Here is a 17791-nt window from a genome sequence, read left to right as displayed (position 1 = left end):
ATGCTACACAATGAGCTCCAGCCTGGATACAACGTGAAACCAAGACTCAACCAAATAAATACGATAAAAATACAATAAAGATGAGACAGGGATATGGCTCAGTGGCAAAATAAGTAATTGCCCACATGCACAAAGTCATGGGTTCAATCCCCAGCACCACAAAAGGGGGAATGGGGTGGTAAAAACAAGGTATGGAGGCCCACATCTACAGACCCTACTACTTGAGAAGCTGAAGCAGGACTGCTTGAGCCCAAAACCTCAGGGCCCAGGCATAGAGCCTGGGAAACACAAAATTCCCTCAGATTCTGCTAATATAGAAGTAATAGATAAGATCAAATCTCAAAGCCCTTCTATAGTTATTATTTCTAGCTAAATTATATGTTCTGAAATGGGAATTTAAAAAAAAAAGCATTTAAAATAAAACAAACAGCTGGGTGGTGGTGGCAGCACACTCTTAATCTCAGAATTTGGGAGGCAGAGGTAGGTGATCTCTGAATTCCAGGCCAGCCTGGGTCTACAAAGTAAGTTCCAGGACAGCCAGGGTAGGCTACACAGAAATGTTTGTCTAAAAGAGAAACAAACAAACAAACAAACAAACACCCCCCCCCCAACAAACAAAAAACTTTTTGGTATCGTATATTAAAGCTTGCTTTCTTTTATTATTTATTTTATTTTTGTGTTAGGTCTCTTGGTACTGGAATTATAGATGGTTATGAGCCACCACGTGGTTGAACTGAACCCAGGTACCCTGTAAGAGCAACAAGTGCTTTTAAACAGAGCCATCTCTCTAGCTCCTTTTTATTTTTTTAAGACAGCTGTCTCATGTATCCCAAGGTACATTGTCCTCTAACTCTCTAGTAGGCAAGGATGACTTCAAATTTCTGATTTTCTTACACTACCTCCTAAGTATACACTAAGATTATTATTTGCCATCAGTTTACAGTTTACAAAGTGCTACAGACTGAAAACAGGGATTTAAATGCTGGGCAAGCACTCTACCAACTAAGCTACACCCCAAATATTCTTGTATTTTCATGAACACATATGTGTGCAGAGGCTAAAAGTTGACACAGGATGTCTTCCTTTATACTTTGCCTTATTTTTTTTAAGGCTAGATCTATACTTGGAATTTGTCAATATAGTTAAAATAGGGGGGTAGGCAAGCTCCCAAGGATCCTCCAGTTACAGGTGCATGTGCCATGCTTGCCTTTTTATGTGAGTGCTAGGGGGTGGGGGGAGTCCTGAGCATAGATCCTCATGGTTGTACACCAAGTACTTCACCCACTGGGCCACCTCCCCAGCCCCAAAGCAGTTTTGTTTGTTTGTTTTGTTTTTTGGGACAAGGTTTCTCTGTGTGTAACAGACTTGGCTGTCCTAAACTCAATTTGTAGACCAGGCTGGCCTTGAACTCACAGCAATCTACCTGCCTTTGCCACCCCACCCCCAACCCCAGGGCTGGGATTACAGGCATGAGCCACCACTTTTGGCTTGCCCCAAAGCATTTTTAAACAAATGAAGTATTTCTAAGGTTGCAGATCTTAACATTCTGTACGTGACAGATTATCTCTGAAAATGGGTTTCTTTAAATTATGGCTCATCTCCCTCAAAATATGTGTATGTACCACGTGAATGCACAACACAATTTGAAGAGGACTACCTAGTTGTAAACAACTAGGAGAGAGATCATTGTCATGTCAGACTACAGCCAGGATCTCTAGTGGGCCCAACTTTCCTGCTCCTCCCTCCACAGGTAGAAGGGCAGAACAATGCCTGACTCTATGGTAACCCACAAACTCCTAGAAACAGATACAGGCATAAAGTCTGTCCCAAGAATCTTTAACCTGCACGCATCTTCAATTAAAAGAGCAATTTCTAAATGTATACCATTCTTCTTCCCAACAGCTTTTCCAAGAACACTTGTATTGACCCTCAGACTGTAATCCCACCACCAGCAATCTCTATGGTTACCTCTATGGCTGAAGCAGACGATGGCTGAGTATCCTTGCTCCACTATAGGGATTGGTGTCATGACCAACTTTCTTTAATACCCTCTCACCCTACTCGTCACACGCTGCTTTCTCTAATAACCATAACCATGTGAGAAGGGAAAAACAAAAGAAAACAAAGGCATGCCAGAGTATGCCCTGCAAATTCAGTACTAGAAAAGTAAAGAGTATCCTGAGTTCAAGGACAGCCTGGACAATGTAACACATTTCAGGTTAGCCTGAACTACATGGCCAGACCTTGGCTTTAAAAACAAAAACAAAATCATCCACGTAGTTTTGGTTTTATTGTTGTGTTGCTTGTTTGTTTGCAAGATGCTAAATTTTATCTCTGGAAGAGACAAAAAAAGAAAAACAGGAGATAAAAGGAAAAAGGAATAGAAATGAAAGAAGAGAAAAAAGAAAAATAATTAAAAATGAGAGGGAGAGAAATAAAAGAAAGAAAATGAGAAAGAGAGAAAAGCAGGAATAAAGGGATGGATAGAGGAATTGCATACAAAGGTCTTTGCCACAGCCCAGTGATAGTCTGGTGGTAAAACTGTAGTCACCCATAGCCCACTCAGCCCTGACTGAGGGTACTCTTCATTGTTCATATTCATGGTGCTATTATTCAGGAGCTGCTGTCTAGATCAAAACACAACTTAAGTTCTAATATAAGATGAGCTTTTGACTCTGACAGCTCTGGGCTACTCCGACATATTCACATTACTGTTACCAGAAATCTCCAGGGTCTAACACAAATCCAAAGTATGGGCCATTTTCAGAGTATACGTCTTTCTAGGCATTGTGCTTAAATACTAGACATGCCCAGAGATCTCTGAAAAGAAACCACATCTTACCAGTCAAGAGGTAAATAAATATCTAGGGGTATTGATGGTAACAGAACATGCTTGAAGCCTGGAGGACACAGTGAGATGTCCTAGCCTATGCAGTAGAGAAGAAAACAATCAAGAAGAGTGTGGACATCTTAACAAAGGCTCAAAGGGAAAGGAGTCCCTGGTGATTCAGATGTTAGGTGTTTGAGATCCAGGTAAGCTGGATCAACTACAAACAGTAAACTTATCCAGAGTAACTCAAGGTGCCAGAAAAGGTACAGAAAATCTAAAGAACAATCAAGACACTGTATAGACCAAGAAATTAAGAACAAGATGTCACTAAGACAGTGAAGATTTATGAAGCAAAGACATTAAAAAAATAAAAAGTTTGCTTCCCAGTATAATTTCAATAATTTCACCAGCAGAGCAAAGGCAAGCTTTGTAAATAGCTCTATGTTTAAGAAAGCTCAGTCTATGGCCATATCACTCGGAATGTGCCCGATCTCATTAGATCTCTGAAGGTAAGCAAAGATGGGCCTGGTTAATACTTGGATGAGAAACTGGGAATACTGGGTGCAGTAGGGGAAGGAGAGAGAGGAACAGGGGGAGAGGGAGGGAGAGAGAGAAAGAGAGAGGGAGGGAGGGAGGGAGGGAGGGAAGGAGGGAGGGAGGAAGGAAGGCAAACAAAAAGCCAAACAACCATGTAGTCATAGGTTAATTGACAAAGGATGCCTTCAGGTGAGATGGCTTTGTGATTCAGTGGTACAAACAGGCTCAATTCACCGTAAAGATAAACATCTTGACTGAGCACCTTGAAGATATAAACATCATTTTTGTGCCATTTCCTTCCATTCTCCCAAAAACACAGAAAATAAGGAGTACATGGGGAGCTGTTAACATCACACCAAACTGCAACCCCTGCATCAAGCTGGCTTCCACGTCCCCAAACTAAGAAATGCCTATCGAAACCCATAAACTGGCCACAAACAAAACAAGCCAATTCTGAAACTACTAAGATGCCTGGGCTAGCCCAGGGAAGGTAGATACACTGTGGTAGTTTTGGGATTCTCCAAACATGCACAGCACATTTCCATAGTTTGAACTAGTCACCCTTAGGAAGGGTTCAGGCAAACATCGAAGAAAAGGGTCTAAGAAGAAAGTACCCATGTAAATGATACAGAGAGATCAAAAACAGGAGAAAAATAAAAACACAAGGATCTAAACAGCTGTTTATACAGAAAATACATGTGATGAATTTAAAATGCCACAAATACGTGTGTTCTCCCAGGGCAGTCAGGATGAAAGGGCATCTCAAGGTCCCATTCTTTCCCAGAATTTCTTTCTTCAGAGGCTTCATCCTAAAGCAAACTTCAGGGAGATCCTGGAGGGCCAGTCTTGTGCTTCCTCATAGGTTCGAAGGATCACACATGTACTTCCTCTTATCCTTGAAGGGCTACATATGCTTCATTGTTTGCTCAGAGTGTTGCACTTTGCTGGATGTAACTCAGGAGGATTGTGTTCTCCACTGCGGCCACACTGAGTCTGATGCAGCTGACATGGCAGACGGTCCCAGCTGCCTGCCTGCCCACTGACTCTTCTGGATGCACTCACTTACCTGGCAGCCAGTGAGCACCTGACCAACATTCACAGCATAGAACTACTCTGTGAGCCTTACCTTATGTACACTTTTGGGGTTCTCCAACCAGGCACAGTACATTTCCTCCACATAGTTCGAACTAGTCCCACTAAGAAATGGTTCAGCAGCTACAGGTGCAGAATAGCACCGAATCTGTTGAAACGTCCTAATTGCTGCTGATTTGTTTTGTGAAAATGTCTTAACAGTCTGAGAGGCCGTCAATGGCCTCAATTTAGCAGCACAAGTCCTTAAATGAAACATTTTGTCCTGAAGCCTTCCACAAGCACCTGTTTAAAAAGAGAAAGAGAGAGAAGTTTTAAAATAACATTAAGGAGATAAAACTTGCCCAGCTGTTCAGAAAAAAATATTCTACTTAAAAGTGTTCACAACAGCCAAGGTCTTACTCAGAGTCTAGACAGAGTATGACTGTCAAACTGGCTTACCCACATCACCTAAGATGCCTGACTAGTCCCAGGGACTAGCTTTACCATTGGACTTAGGATCTTCACATTTCTATACTGTTTGAAATGACTGGAGAAAAGACAAAAAAAGGATTGCTTAAGGATTAACATTAACTGCATGTTTAAAAATATCCAGAAACCACAGAGTATCCTCTGTGCTCTTAGCATTCTGGGAAGTAGAAAAATTTTAATGTGCTTATCTGCAAGTAAGTTACCCCTTGAGAAGTAAATATAAAATGCCAGAGAACGCTTGGCTTCAACAGAACAAATAGCTAGAGAGCTTCAAACCTTCCTTAAAATGACTCATCAGAAGGTTGCTCTTCATCAAATGGCACAACAGTCTACAGAGGAATGACCAGAATACCTGCTTGTTATCCACAGAGATTTTCATTCCAACTTAAGGCACAATTCCAGGGGCTTTGCCTAATACGTTAAAAACAACACATTAGGGCTGGAGAGATGACTCAGCAATTAAGAGCACTTGTGGTTCTCAAAAAGGCTCCAGCTTTGATTCCCAGTATTGATATGGCAGCTCACAACAGTCTGTAACTCTAGTCCAGGGGATCTAATGCCCTCTTCTGACCTCCACAGCACTAGGAATGCATGTGGTACACATATTTACATGCAACCAAAACATAAACATACATAAAATTTTTAAAAATCTAAAAAATTAAAAAGAACACATCGGGGAGTGGTGCTCCATGCCTTTATTCCCAGGACTCAGGAGGCAGAAGCAGGTGGATCTCAGAGTTCCAAGCCATCTTGGTCTACAGGGTTACATAATGAGATGGTCTCAGAAAGAAAGAAAGAAACAAACAAACAAGCAAAAAAACAAAGGAAATAAGAACAAAGAAAAAAAAGAGGTGGAACTTTACACACTACAAAATTCAAAATAGAAGGATCTTTTTTTTTAACAATTCATTATTTTGTATGTGTACATTGACGTCCCGCCTGTATGCATATCTGTGAGGGTGTCGGATCCCCTGGAACTGGAATTACAGACCATTATTGAGCTGCCATGTAGGTACACAGGAATTGAACCCAGGTCCTCTGGAAGAGCAGCCAGTGCTCTTAACCACTGAGCCATCTCTCCAGCCCCTCGATCAAAGTCTTAACTTAAGAGGTAAACTGGAGCTAGAGAGCTGGCTCAATGATTAAGAGAACTTCTAATGCTCCTTCAAGTTTGATTCCCGAAACCCACAGGGCAACTTACAACCACCTATAACTTCAGATCCAGGGACTCTGACATCCTCTTCTAACCTCCACAGGCACCAGGCTGGCCTGGAACTCAGAGATCCACCTGCCTCTGCCTCTCGAATGCTAGGATTAAAGGCATGGGCCACCAAGCCTGGCAGTCATGAAAAGGCACTTTAAAGAGGTGTTGCACAATGACCCACACTTGTAATCCAAGCTCTCTGGAGGCTGAGGTAGGAGCACTTAAATATTATTGTCTGCTTAGACACAGTCTATGAACCATAGGTATATATTAAGTATAAATATGTGTATATACAAGTAAATGCGCTGATGCACATGTATGCATGTGGGTGTATAGGCCCAAGGTCAGGATCTGGTGTCCTTCCTCAAGGGCTACCCTGCTTTTTTGGAGACAGGGTAGCTCTTGTCACCTAACGACTTCTCAAATAAACTAGGCTTGCTGGCCAGAGAGCCCCAGGGATCCACTCCTCTGCATCCCCAGCCCTAGGATTACAAGCATGTACTACCACACCCAGGTCCTCACGCTTGCCCTGTAAGCACTTTCCTGATAGTGGTGCAAGTATCAATGACACCAACTCGCTAAATAAGCACTCCGTACTAGACCTGACCTGTTCAGTCTCTTTGAACCGAGAGGACAGACAGTAATTACTCTCTCTCCCTCATTGTTTTTTTGTAATTATAATACAAACACCAAAACATTTTGTAAATTTCAAGTACTTCTACGACTGAAGAAGTATAACTTACAAGTAGGCCAACTTACAACTTAGAAGAGGCCAAAAAAGGTATCTGAGAAATTCAAGGTCCCAAGCAAACATCAGCCACCTTGGTCTGACAATTACTATAACTTGAAAACATTAGTAGAGTGTCTCCATTATTTAGCTTTCAACCAAAAACCCTTCCAACGCTGGAGCACGGAGCAATCTTCTTTACCGAAGTGCGAACACTGCAGTGCTCTTTCTCTAGCTGTGGCTCTGCAGTATCAGAGGTGCAACAAGACTGCAGAGGTCTAAGCAGCCAGACTGGTGAGTGGAAGTGAAGAGGCTCTTTTAAGAGGTGTTACATAATGACCCCGATCTATCAGTAATCCCAGCGCTATGGAGGCTGAGGTAGGATTTCCAGGCCAGACTGAGTTATGTACTTAGACCCCCTCTCAAAGAAAACCACAATCAATGTTCTTAAAGACTGAAAATTGAAGCTGGGTGTGGTGGTGCATGCTTTTAATCCCAGCACTTGGGCGAGGCAGAGGCAGGTGGATCACTGTGAGTTCGAGGCCAGCTACAAAGCCAGTTGAGAATAGCCAAGGCTACACAGAGGAATCATGTCCAAAAAGACAAAAAAAAGAGCGAAAATTGAAAATTATGGAATATTTTATAGAAAACATGATGTCAACATTTTATTAAAGCACATACAGAATTTCTGTTTCCTACTAAATTCAATCCCAAACAAAAATGTTAAATTAAAAGTCTCCAAAAGGTAGACAGAGGAAGTAAACTGACTTGAATCTTGAAAACTGAAAAGACACAACAGCCAGAGCACTCTCCTTGTGTCACCTGCTTCAGATTAATTAGCAGAGAAGCTAAGAAATGTCAACAGGTATAGACAAAAGGAGCCGCAAAGCCTCTGCTCTTAAGCTAAAGGATAGTGGCAGGTGAAGCAAGATGGAAATCTTAACTAATTGTCCTACTGCAGTCAAAGGGCAGAGAAAACACCATGATCCCATCCTCAGTGATGTCAAATATGAAATCAGGGACTTAATCTCCACCTCTACTCCAACAACCATCAGCTAGGAACATAAATGTGGAAACATTCCTCATCCTTGGTGGGGAACTCATAACTACAGTAGCAAAAAGTTCTCCTTAGAGATGAGGCAACACTCTTTGCCATTAGTAGACAGAAAGAGTCTGCTCCATTTTTCTTAGAAACTTAAGGGCCAGGTGTGATGGTGCATGCCTTTTATCCTACTTCTGTGAGTTCCAGGCCAGCCAGGGATACACAGTGAGACCCTGCCTCAAAAACCAACAAACAAGCAATGAATGAATGAATGAGAGAGAGAGATCGGTGTCAGCCAGTTACAATAACAGCAATTTATCACAGCTATTAAAACTACCGGGTAGGGGCAGGTGTGGAAGTGCTGCCTTTAATCCCGGCAGTTGGGAGGCAGAAGCAGATAGATATTTGAGTTCAGACCAGCCTGGTCTACAAAGCAAGTTCCCGGACATCCAGGGCTACATAGAGAAATCCTGTCTCAAAAAACAACACAACAACAACAAAATTCCCTAATTTGGTAAAAAGCTTAACCATACAGATTTAAGAAGAAAGGCAAACCCTAAAGCCAAGCACTACAGACACATCATAAACATATGAAAACCTTGTGAATTACTACAATAATGCATTATGCCTATGAAAATAAAATTAAAAGAAAATTTAATTTCTTTAAAACTTTAATTTCTTTAAAAACTTTCCTGGGGAAAGCACTTGAGTGGGTGACAGTGCTCGCTATGCAAGCATAAGGATTGGAGTTCAAATCCCTAGAACCTACTTGAAAAGCCAGGTGTGGCCATGTGCATCTACAAACCCAGTACAGTGAGAAGCAGAGACAAGAAGACTGCTCTGGGAAAACAGAGAGAGGAAGACCACTGTGGTTAGCTGACTGTCAGTCTAGCTCCAGGTTCAGTGAGAGATCTTGTCTCAAGGGAATAGAAAAACTTAAAAACAATATACTTCTCATCAGAAGCTGGAAAACCAAGAAAAACTGACAGTTTTCAAATACTAAAGAGCAGAACTGTCGATCTGAAATCACCCAATAAGAACTGCCAAGGAAGCTCAGCACTTTGGTAAAGGCCCTTACTGCCAAGTATGACAATCCATATGGTGGGAGACAGGTGACTTTCTAAAGCTGTGCTCTCACTCACCCACCCACACACCAACACACACCCCACACAGCTAGCTATGGTGAGGCATGCCTGAAAATCCCAGCATTTAGTAGGCTGAGGCAGGAGGATAACCATGGATTCAAGGCCAGCCTAGGCTGTATGTATATATGCTAAAATAACCCAAAGGAGGCCAGCACAAAGAAAGAAGAGAAATAAAATTAGAAGAAAATAAGAAGACTTAAATTTTAACATATCACTATAAATCCTAACATATTATGAGAAGCATAGGCAGGTGGATAAAACAAAGTATATGCTTCTCTACAAGAATACCACTTCAAAGATAGTAACACTGAAAGTAAGACTGAAAGCACATATTTTGTGCAAATACTAGCCATATTTCCAAGAATGCCTACTGCTATCTGATAAAGTAGACAGCAGAGAAAAGGCAATTACCAGAGACTAAAAGATGTAAAATAAAGGAAGGTCAATCTATCAAAAAGATAAGCGCGCCTAGATGTGTACGTAGCAAGAAAGTAAGTAGGGGCCTGCGCGATAAATCAGTGCCACCAAACATGACCACCGGAGGTCAAGCCCCAGGACCCACACCGTGAAAGGAGAGAAACAACTCTCACGAGTTGTCCTAGGACACCGACTATGGTGTGTAAGTAAATAAATAAATATGACCTTTTAAATTAAAAAAGTTGCAAAAAATGTGATGCAAAGTGACAAGGATAGGAACAGAGAAAAAGACAAAGCGCCACTCCTCCTAATGCCAACTACTAGGTAATCTACCCGGGTCCACCTTCAAGGGCAGGGCTACAAGATCGGGGAAACTTCAACCGTGTCCTCTGCTCAATGTCAGGGCACAGGATGCACAGCCACAGGAAGGGCCTACAAGGGTAATGAAAGCCCCAGAAAATCTGGAAAAACTTCTCTTTTTAGTTACTTGCTTCTACTCAGAGCTCACGAGGCTGAGTTGCACACTCGCAATAGCTTCACCATGTATAGATGACACTTTAGGTACTTAGAAGCCTTAAATGAAAACTGGTTGACACCACTGACCCCGCCCCCCTTGGGCCTGCAGAGGTGTTCCCCGAGTGACCTTTTGACGTCAAGGGTCGACAACTCGACCCTCCAATGATGATCAACGCCGCCATTTTCTGAGCCTACAGCCAGGAAGTTGGGCTACGCATGCGCACGCCGCCTAGCCCTTCGCTTCTCGTTCTCATCCCCTTTAATCCCCCTTCTCCAGCCCTCACCCTGCTCCTTCACCCTGCGGACACTCGCATGCCCTGCTCTCCGGCCTCCTGTCTGGGCCCTTGCGCTGACGCACCCGTCCCGACCTTGTCATTTCAGAGCCTGGCACACTGCTCGGTGGGTAAAAGGACCGTGGTCTGGGAACTCGTGTGAGGGCACAGGAGCGGCTTCCCGGTCAACTCGGCGGGCCACTCCCGTCTGCCGCACTCCCCCGCGAGGAGGGCGGTGCGTGGACGGGGTTTCTAGGGAAACGAGTGTCACCTCGGCCGGCAGCCTGTCCTACCTCATACCGGCAGGTGGGGCTGCCGCAGGCACCAAGGTCAGCGCCGTGACCGGGCGCGGCGCACCCAAGGACGGCGGCCGGCAGGGGCCAGAGCGCGCAGGACAAAAGAACACGCGCGGGCCGGAGGAAGCGGCCGGGCCACGTGACGCGCGGCGACCTTGGAGCGCTCCCGGGCCGCCGAGCCACCGACACCCCAGACCGCCGCCTTCGCGGCGCGGCCGCCGGAGCCAATGGCGCTCGGCCCCGCGACCCCCGGCGCGCGCCCGCGCCCGCCAATCCCCGCCCGCCCGGCGGACCCCGCCGCCCCATTGGCCGCAAGGCCTGTCCGTCAGGCCGCGTCCCCCGCCCATCATCGCCGCCCTCGGGCCGTCAGCCCGGCTCGGTCCGGCTTCGCCCCCGTCACTCGGGCGCCCCGGCTGCAAAGGCACGTAGGCTTCGCCCTCGGCCGCGAGCTCCGGGTGTCAAGCGCCGGGCCTCCCAGGCTGAGCCCGTCCGCCGCCCGAGGTTACCTGTCTCCGGTTCGGCTCCACCCGAGTGAGGCGCCGACACCCCACTCCGGGCTCCAAACTCTCGGCCCCGCCCCGGCGTGTGGCGTCAGCGCGTAGCCCAGCCCCGGAGGAGAGGCCCGGGCGACGGGCGGTGGGCGTGGCATGACGTCACAGAGTTGCGTTTCGGTCACTGCGGCTTCGCGCCAAGGCAGAAGCTTGCAGCTGGCCAAAGCCGGCCTGTTACTCACTGGGTTTGGGATTGTCATTAGCAGCTACGCGTGAGAAGCCTCCAAAGCCTGTTAAGAGTCTAGTAAAGTCAGGGCGTGTGCCGCACTCTGGTAATTGCAGCGTTTGACAGGCCGAAGAGGAGCGATGAGACGTTGAGGCCCACCGGCTTTGGATCCAAAACAAGCTGATCACCGCACCAAGTCATTTGAAGAGCAAGTTCCATGTTGTTGAACACTCGTTTTGCAGCGGTCTTTGTTGAAGATTAGTTAGTGAGCTCTATTGTATAGCAACGGACTTGGGTGTTCCAGCCAGTATTCCGGTAGGAAGCTGTGCTAAGATGCCCCTGATCATCTGGCTCCAGTACCTGCTAACCAGATGAAATAACCACTAGCTAACCCAACACACTCCACTGGCGTGAAATGCTTCCCCTGTAAAAGTGTTCAGTCAGAGCCGGGCATTGGTGCGCACACCTTTAGTCCTAGCACTTCCGGAGGCACTGGCTGGCACATCTCAGTTTGAGCCCAGCCTGATCTGCAGAGCGAGTTCCAGGACAGCCAGGGCTACACAGAGAAACCCTGTCCAGAAAACAAAACAAAACTGGGCCTGCTGTTGCAACACGGGGGAAGCAGCACGAGACAGCATCTCCCATCTCCCAGAAGCCTCAGGAGCCTGGGCATCCTGCTTAAACCACACACGGGCGTTTGCAATCCCAGCATGCCTCTTACCACCAAACAGTGAACTTGTATTTTGAACCGTTCAGCATCATCTCCCTAGCACCATCACAGCAGTACTTTTACTGAGCCACCATGGCAAATGCTCTTCCTCTGACCTACATGGAAATGGTTGTAGGATCATTTAGAGTTCACTAAGGTTTCTGATGGGAAAGCATCTGGTACACACTGTTTCAAACATCCCCGGCTACCTCTGGACCTGTTCCAGTCAGGACAATCAGCCGGGATCATTGTTTAGTTTGCTCAGGGTAGAGTGCTTCAAATGGCTGATACTGATAGGTAGTACTAGGGGAGGTGGCCCACTTGGTAAAGCGCTTGCTGCACAAACAGGAGGACCTGAGCGCAGATCCTCAGCACCGACAAAAAAAGTGGGCGTGGTCACTAGTATTACAAAGGCTGAGACCAGAGAGCTCACTAGTCAGCCAGTCTAGCCAGTCGGTGAGTACTGGTTCCACTGTACACACACACACAAATATACACACAGACACATGTGCTTTCTGAGAGTTAGCATTACCGAGTATCTTTTCAAGTATTTCCTGGCATTTTTTATTTTTAAAATTTTTTTTTGTATATATTCTATTCCAGTCTATATTTAAACTTTTTGGTTGTTGCCCTTTTTTGTTGAGTTGTAGGAGCTATTTACATGCTTTTCATATTTACATCCTGCCAGCTATGTGATTTACAAATATCCCTGCTCCCATTTTGTATGTTTTCATTTTCTTGATAGCTTTCTTTAAAAAATAAAAGGGTATAGCCAAACTTTTTGGCTATTTATTGGGTTCTTTTATCTACCACCCTCCTCAACCCCTATTCCACCTTTCCAACCCCCAACAGTAGGTAGGAGAGAAAGAAGGACAGAGGGGAAAAGGGGCACCATTATCTTTAGACTACTTCCTGCTGATTAGGAGCTTTGAGTTCCTTGGGGCAGAGTTAATCTTCTCTTTTCGTACAACCACTTGATATAACACAACAACAGCCAGCAACAGCAACCAGCAGCAGAAAAAAGAGCAACAGCTGCTGCAGCCGCTCTTGGGGCTTCATATACCGGCTCAAGAGCCCCCAGTATTTGAAATGTCATAACACTTGCAGAAACTATCTACAGATGGCAAAATCACACCTCTGCCAGAGCATGAGACAAATCATAGCCAGTTGCTGTGGACTATCTGAAGCAGCCCCATATCCCACACCTGGGATTAAAACAAAAACATATATGCATAACACTTCTGTGTTTTTAAAGAAACCAAACATTCTCAGTACAGAAGGGGTTGTGGTTTTATTTACTTGTTTATTGGAGGCAAAGTCTTGCTATATATGTAGCTCAAACTCTTTGAACTCCTGATCCTCTCATCTCTGACTTTTAAAATTGAGCTGGTCTTACTTTTTAACCTAGACTGTCCTTCAACTCCTGGACATAAGCCATCCTCCCACCTTCCAAGCAGCTGGAACTGCAGGCATACACTACCACACTTGACTAGTTTTTAACATGCTATTCTTAGAGCTTTTTATTTAGTCAGTCTGGGAGAAAGGAGAGCCTTTGGCTTACTTTGCCTTCTATTACTATAGTAAAACACCACGACCGAAAGCAAACTGGTAAGGAATTTATTTTATTTTACAGCTATTGAAGGGAAATCAGAACAGGACCTCAAGGCAGGAACCTGAAAGTAGAAACTGAAGTACAGACCAAGGATGAACACTTTACTAGCTTGTTCTCCAAGGCTTTCTCAGCCTGCTTTCTTATAAATCCAGGACAACCTGACCAGGAGTGGCACTGCCCATGTTGTGCCTGATTTGAGAGACCCCAAAAGACACTAGGAATCGAGTCCATTGTAAATCACATGAGGATCTCTATTCAAGCTTAAGCTCAGGTTGCCAATCTTCCCTGACATAGCAGATTAGAAAGTGAGACCCCGAGTCTCAGGGAGGCAGAGTTTTTAAAGGGAAAAACGACAAGCGGGGAATTCCAAGCCTTGGCATTACAGGGAAGGGTAAGTTTTAGGTGGGGGGTTTAGCAATTGAGGTGACCTTTAGGCTAATTGTTCCACGCCTCCTGGCCAAACCGACATATATCTAAGATATCTGTACGATAGCCTGCTCGGTGGAGTGGAGGACTCGCTAACACAATCTGTGGCATTTATGACAACCTGACAACCTGTAGGGTGGAGGCCTGATTATAGTTATCTATTTACAAATTCTGTTGTACCCACGACAGCCTGAAGGGTGGAGGGTCATGTGGCCCTTCTCAGAACCCAAAGGTGGGGATCAAGTCACTCCAAGGTCAGGCAACTTAAGATAGAGTCTAAGAAACAAAATGGAGCTACCCCTGCCATCCTCAGTTCCTTCACCTACAGTGAACAGGGTCCTCCTATATCAATCAGTAATCAAGAAGATGCCCTATAGGCCAATCTGAAGGAGGCATTTTCTCAGTTGAGGTTCCTTCTCCCAGAATGATTCTAGCCTGTGTCAAGTAGAAAACAAACAAACAAACAAACAAACAAACACCTAACTAGCACAACCCACACCCAGAAAAAGTTTCTGGACTTCTTGGTGGACTTCTTCTGACACTGAAAAAAACACTGGGCAGTTGGAACTTGACAAGAGATCACAGAACTATTTGACTGTAGCCAGTGGAAATCTCCTCTGCCTTCAGAATCTGAATGGGTTATCTTGGCAACTATCACTGTGCAATGGCCGTAGGAACAAAGTTGTAGGTTCTATTTCAGGAGGTAGTACAACCATCTCATCTGCCCAGGTTCTTCACCTACAAGAGCATTCTTCAACACCTGTTCATAAGGATATGATTTTCCTCCAAAGACTTCGTTCTTGACTGAGATACAAACTACTAGAGTCCTAAAGAGTCACAGTAAAAAACTAGGTACGGTTGGGAATGTGCAGGAAGTGTTCAACTCCTTGAACTTACTCTTTCCATGTTTATTGCTACCCACAGAAATGAACCAAAGTTAAATTTTTTAAGTTTATTTTTACATAAAAGGTTTTATTTCCAGGAGAACAGGAATTTAATAAAAAAAAGCCAAATCCCATGCCATCATCTGACTCCTCCTTTTAGTCTTTTTTCCCTGCTGCAGCAGGTGTAGGGCAGGGGAGGGATGGGGATGAACAGATGGACAGGGACACAGATACAGATGAATAGAGCCAGCTGCAGGAATTATGGAGCGAGGAGCAGCAGAAACAGCTACAGCCCACCTACAAGGCATACTGGCAGGCTTGCCAACACCCTGGGTGATGATGTTTCCAGTGTTTTTTCCATTCCATTCACTAATGACCTTGTTGCTAGTTATCATCTGCGTTGATGCTCAGGCTGTCTAGTATCTTTGATATATTTGGCCCTGGGAGAGAAGCTGCCCGCAAGGGCAGCCAACAGGCAAGAGGCCACGTATCACATGTCTGTCAGCTGGGGCTGACAGGTCTCAACCTCTGAGGTGTAGGGCAGCAGAGAAAAAAAAACTAACTTTTTAAATGTTGCTCATGTAATATCTAAGAATTCATTGACAAATCTAAAGTCATGCAGATTTATTATTGTGTTTTTTTTTTTTCTAAGAGTTTTGTCACATTCGCTCATATTTAGATAGTCTGCTTGCTTTGTTTTTTGAGACCAAATTTCAGTCTCTCTCAGACTGGCTTCAAACTGCAGACATCAGGTTATTCTCCTGCCTCAGCCTTTTGATTAGCTGAGACTACAGGCGCTCAACACCACAAACAAGTTATACTCATTTTGAGTTAATTTTTCTTTAGGTATGCAGCAAGCTCCAACACCATTCTTTTGCATATGGAACTCCAGATATCTCCGTGCCATTTGTTGAGAAAATGATTCTTTGCCTCACTGAGTGGACTCGGCACTCTGCATGTTACCCAAGGCCTCTTGCAATTTGTATGAATTTGAGGATTGGATTTCCCACTTCTCAAAAGACAGTTTGCTGGGGACAGGGGTGACTCTATAGATGGCTCTGGGTAGTATTGACACCTCAGCACTGGAGAATTTTTCAATCCATGAGTTCAGCATATTTTTTCATCCCTCCCCCCTCCCCTTATTTAGGATTTCTTTCATGTTTTTTCAGCAGTGTTTTATAGTTTTTATTTTATAAGTCTTTTACCTCCTTTGTTAAATTTATTTCTAACAGAGCTGTGATATGATTCTGTGATACAATACTTGATTTTCCTAACATGCAGTAAGCAGTGGGTTCAGTTAGCACCACAGCAAACTTTGGTTTTGTGTTTTTTGAGACAGGGTTTTTCTGTGTAGCTTTGGTTGTCCTAGAACTCGATTTGTAGATTAGGTTGGCCTCAAACTCACAAAAGTCCACTTGCCTCTGCCTCCCTGAGTGCCACCACCACCTGGCTAACCTACCCCCCTTTTCTTTCTTTTTATTTTATTTATTTATTTATTTATTTATTTATTTATTTTGAAGTAAGGTCTGATTGTGTAGCCCCGGGTGTCCTGGAACTCATTAAGAAAAGTAGGCCAATCTTAAACTCATAGAGATTCACCTTTCTCTGCCTACTCTGCCTCCCAAGGGCTAGATTTCAAGACTGTGCCACCAGACCCAGATATGTAAAAGTGCTTTACCCCAACATGGTTTACTCTTTTCAATACACTTATAAGTGGAAGCTCCAAGCTCCCTTCATTTTCCTTTTGGGTTGGTCTTACTAGTGTATTGGGGGGGGATATAATGTGTACATTGAAACTGAATGTATTGTTTTTAGCAGGGTTTTTTTGAGTTTCTGAAATTTCTGTCTTTTGTTTTTTCTTCCAGAGCTGAGGACCGAACCCAGGGCTTTCACTTGCTAGGCAAGTGCTCTACCACTGAGCTAAATCCCCAACCCCCAAAATTTCTATATATAGGATTATACTATCTGTGTGTAGAAAAAGTTTTATTTTTTTCTGTTTCAGTTTTGATGCCTTCTGTTCCTGCCTCTTACTTAATTGTTATGACTATAGGGCCCATACAAGACTGAGCAGCAGTGCTGAAGTGGGATGCTTACCTTGTTCCTACTTATAGGAGAAAGACTTTCACTCTTTTACCCAGAATTTGCTGCTCTCTGTGGGATTTCCATGGATATCTTTTAACATATTAAGAAAACTTCTGAGCCGGGCATGGTAGTGCATGCCTGTAATCTGAGCACTCAGGAAGGCAGAGGCGGGTGGACCTCTATGAGTTCAAGGCCAGCCTGGTCTACAAAGTGAGTCCAGGACAGCCAAGGCTACACAGAGAAACCCTGTCTCAAAAAAACAAAAAAGAAAGAAAGGAAGGAAGGAAGAAAGGAAGGAAGGAAGGAAAAGAAAGAAAACGTTTGAGTACCAAGCATGAAGCAGGATTTAAAAAAACAAAACAAACAAAAACAAAACAAAAAAACTGAAAGGACGTGGAAAGTGGGGGATCCCCTCACCTGGAATCTAGTTTGGGTTCCTTCTGGCAAGAGTTAAGAAATTTCAACACAGCTGATAAATCCAAAATTGCCTACAGAAAACATGCCTTTCCCCATCCCAAATACATCTCAAACAAGAATGCTAAAAACATCAAACTATACAAAGTGAGGCCAGGACAGCTAGGACTACACAGAGAAACCCTGTCTCTGAAAATGAAACAACAATAACAAAAAACAACAACAAACAAACCCCAAACAAACAACAACAAACTAGAGGCTAGAGAGAAAGCTCAGCAGTTCGGAGCACCTGAGGCTCTTGCAGAGAAACCAGCTCCATTTCCAGCATCTGTCACAACAGGCTCACAACCGCAGGTAACTCCAGCTCCGGAAGACTGAGCTCCCTCTTCTGGTCTCCACAT

At 44.4% G+C, this 17791-nt stretch overlaps 1 protein-coding gene and 1 pseudogene across 6 annotated transcripts in view; both read right to left on the bottom strand.

Moving 5' to 3' along the window:
* Ogdh (oxoglutarate dehydrogenase) overlaps positions 1 to 11180 on the bottom strand; it is a 64342-nt gene extending 53162 nt beyond the window's left edge. For 4 of the 6 annotated variants that reach the window (XM_021632673.2, XM_060365644.1, XM_021632677.2 and 1 more), the window contains exons 1-2: positions 10544 to 10680; positions 4494 to 4741 (exon numbers count right to left, since the gene is read on the bottom strand). In XM_021632673.2, coding sequence (XP_021488348.1) covers positions 4494 to 4715 — 222 coding nt within the window. In that variant the 5' untranslated portion in view covers positions 4716 to 4741; positions 10544 to 10680. Of the gene's footprint in view, positions 1 to 4493; positions 4742 to 10346; positions 10483 to 10543; positions 10681 to 11052 lie in introns of those variants that run through there. The other 2 variants (XM_060365641.1, XM_060365642.1) reach the window with 2 other exon arrangements.
* Positions 11049 to 15390, bottom strand: LOC132646695 (large ribosomal subunit protein P2-like; annotated as a pseudogene).
* Positions 15391 to 17791: the final 2401 nt, after the last annotated feature.

Source organism: Meriones unguiculatus, chromosome 12, assembly GCF_030254825.1.
Source record: "Meriones unguiculatus strain TT.TT164.6M chromosome 12, Bangor_MerUng_6.1, whole genome shotgun sequence".
Classification (NCBI taxonomy): Eukaryota; Metazoa; Chordata; class Mammalia; order Rodentia; family Muridae; genus Meriones; species Meriones unguiculatus.
Note: the sequence above shows the minus strand (reverse complement) of the source record. Positions and strands in the feature narration are given on the sequence as shown.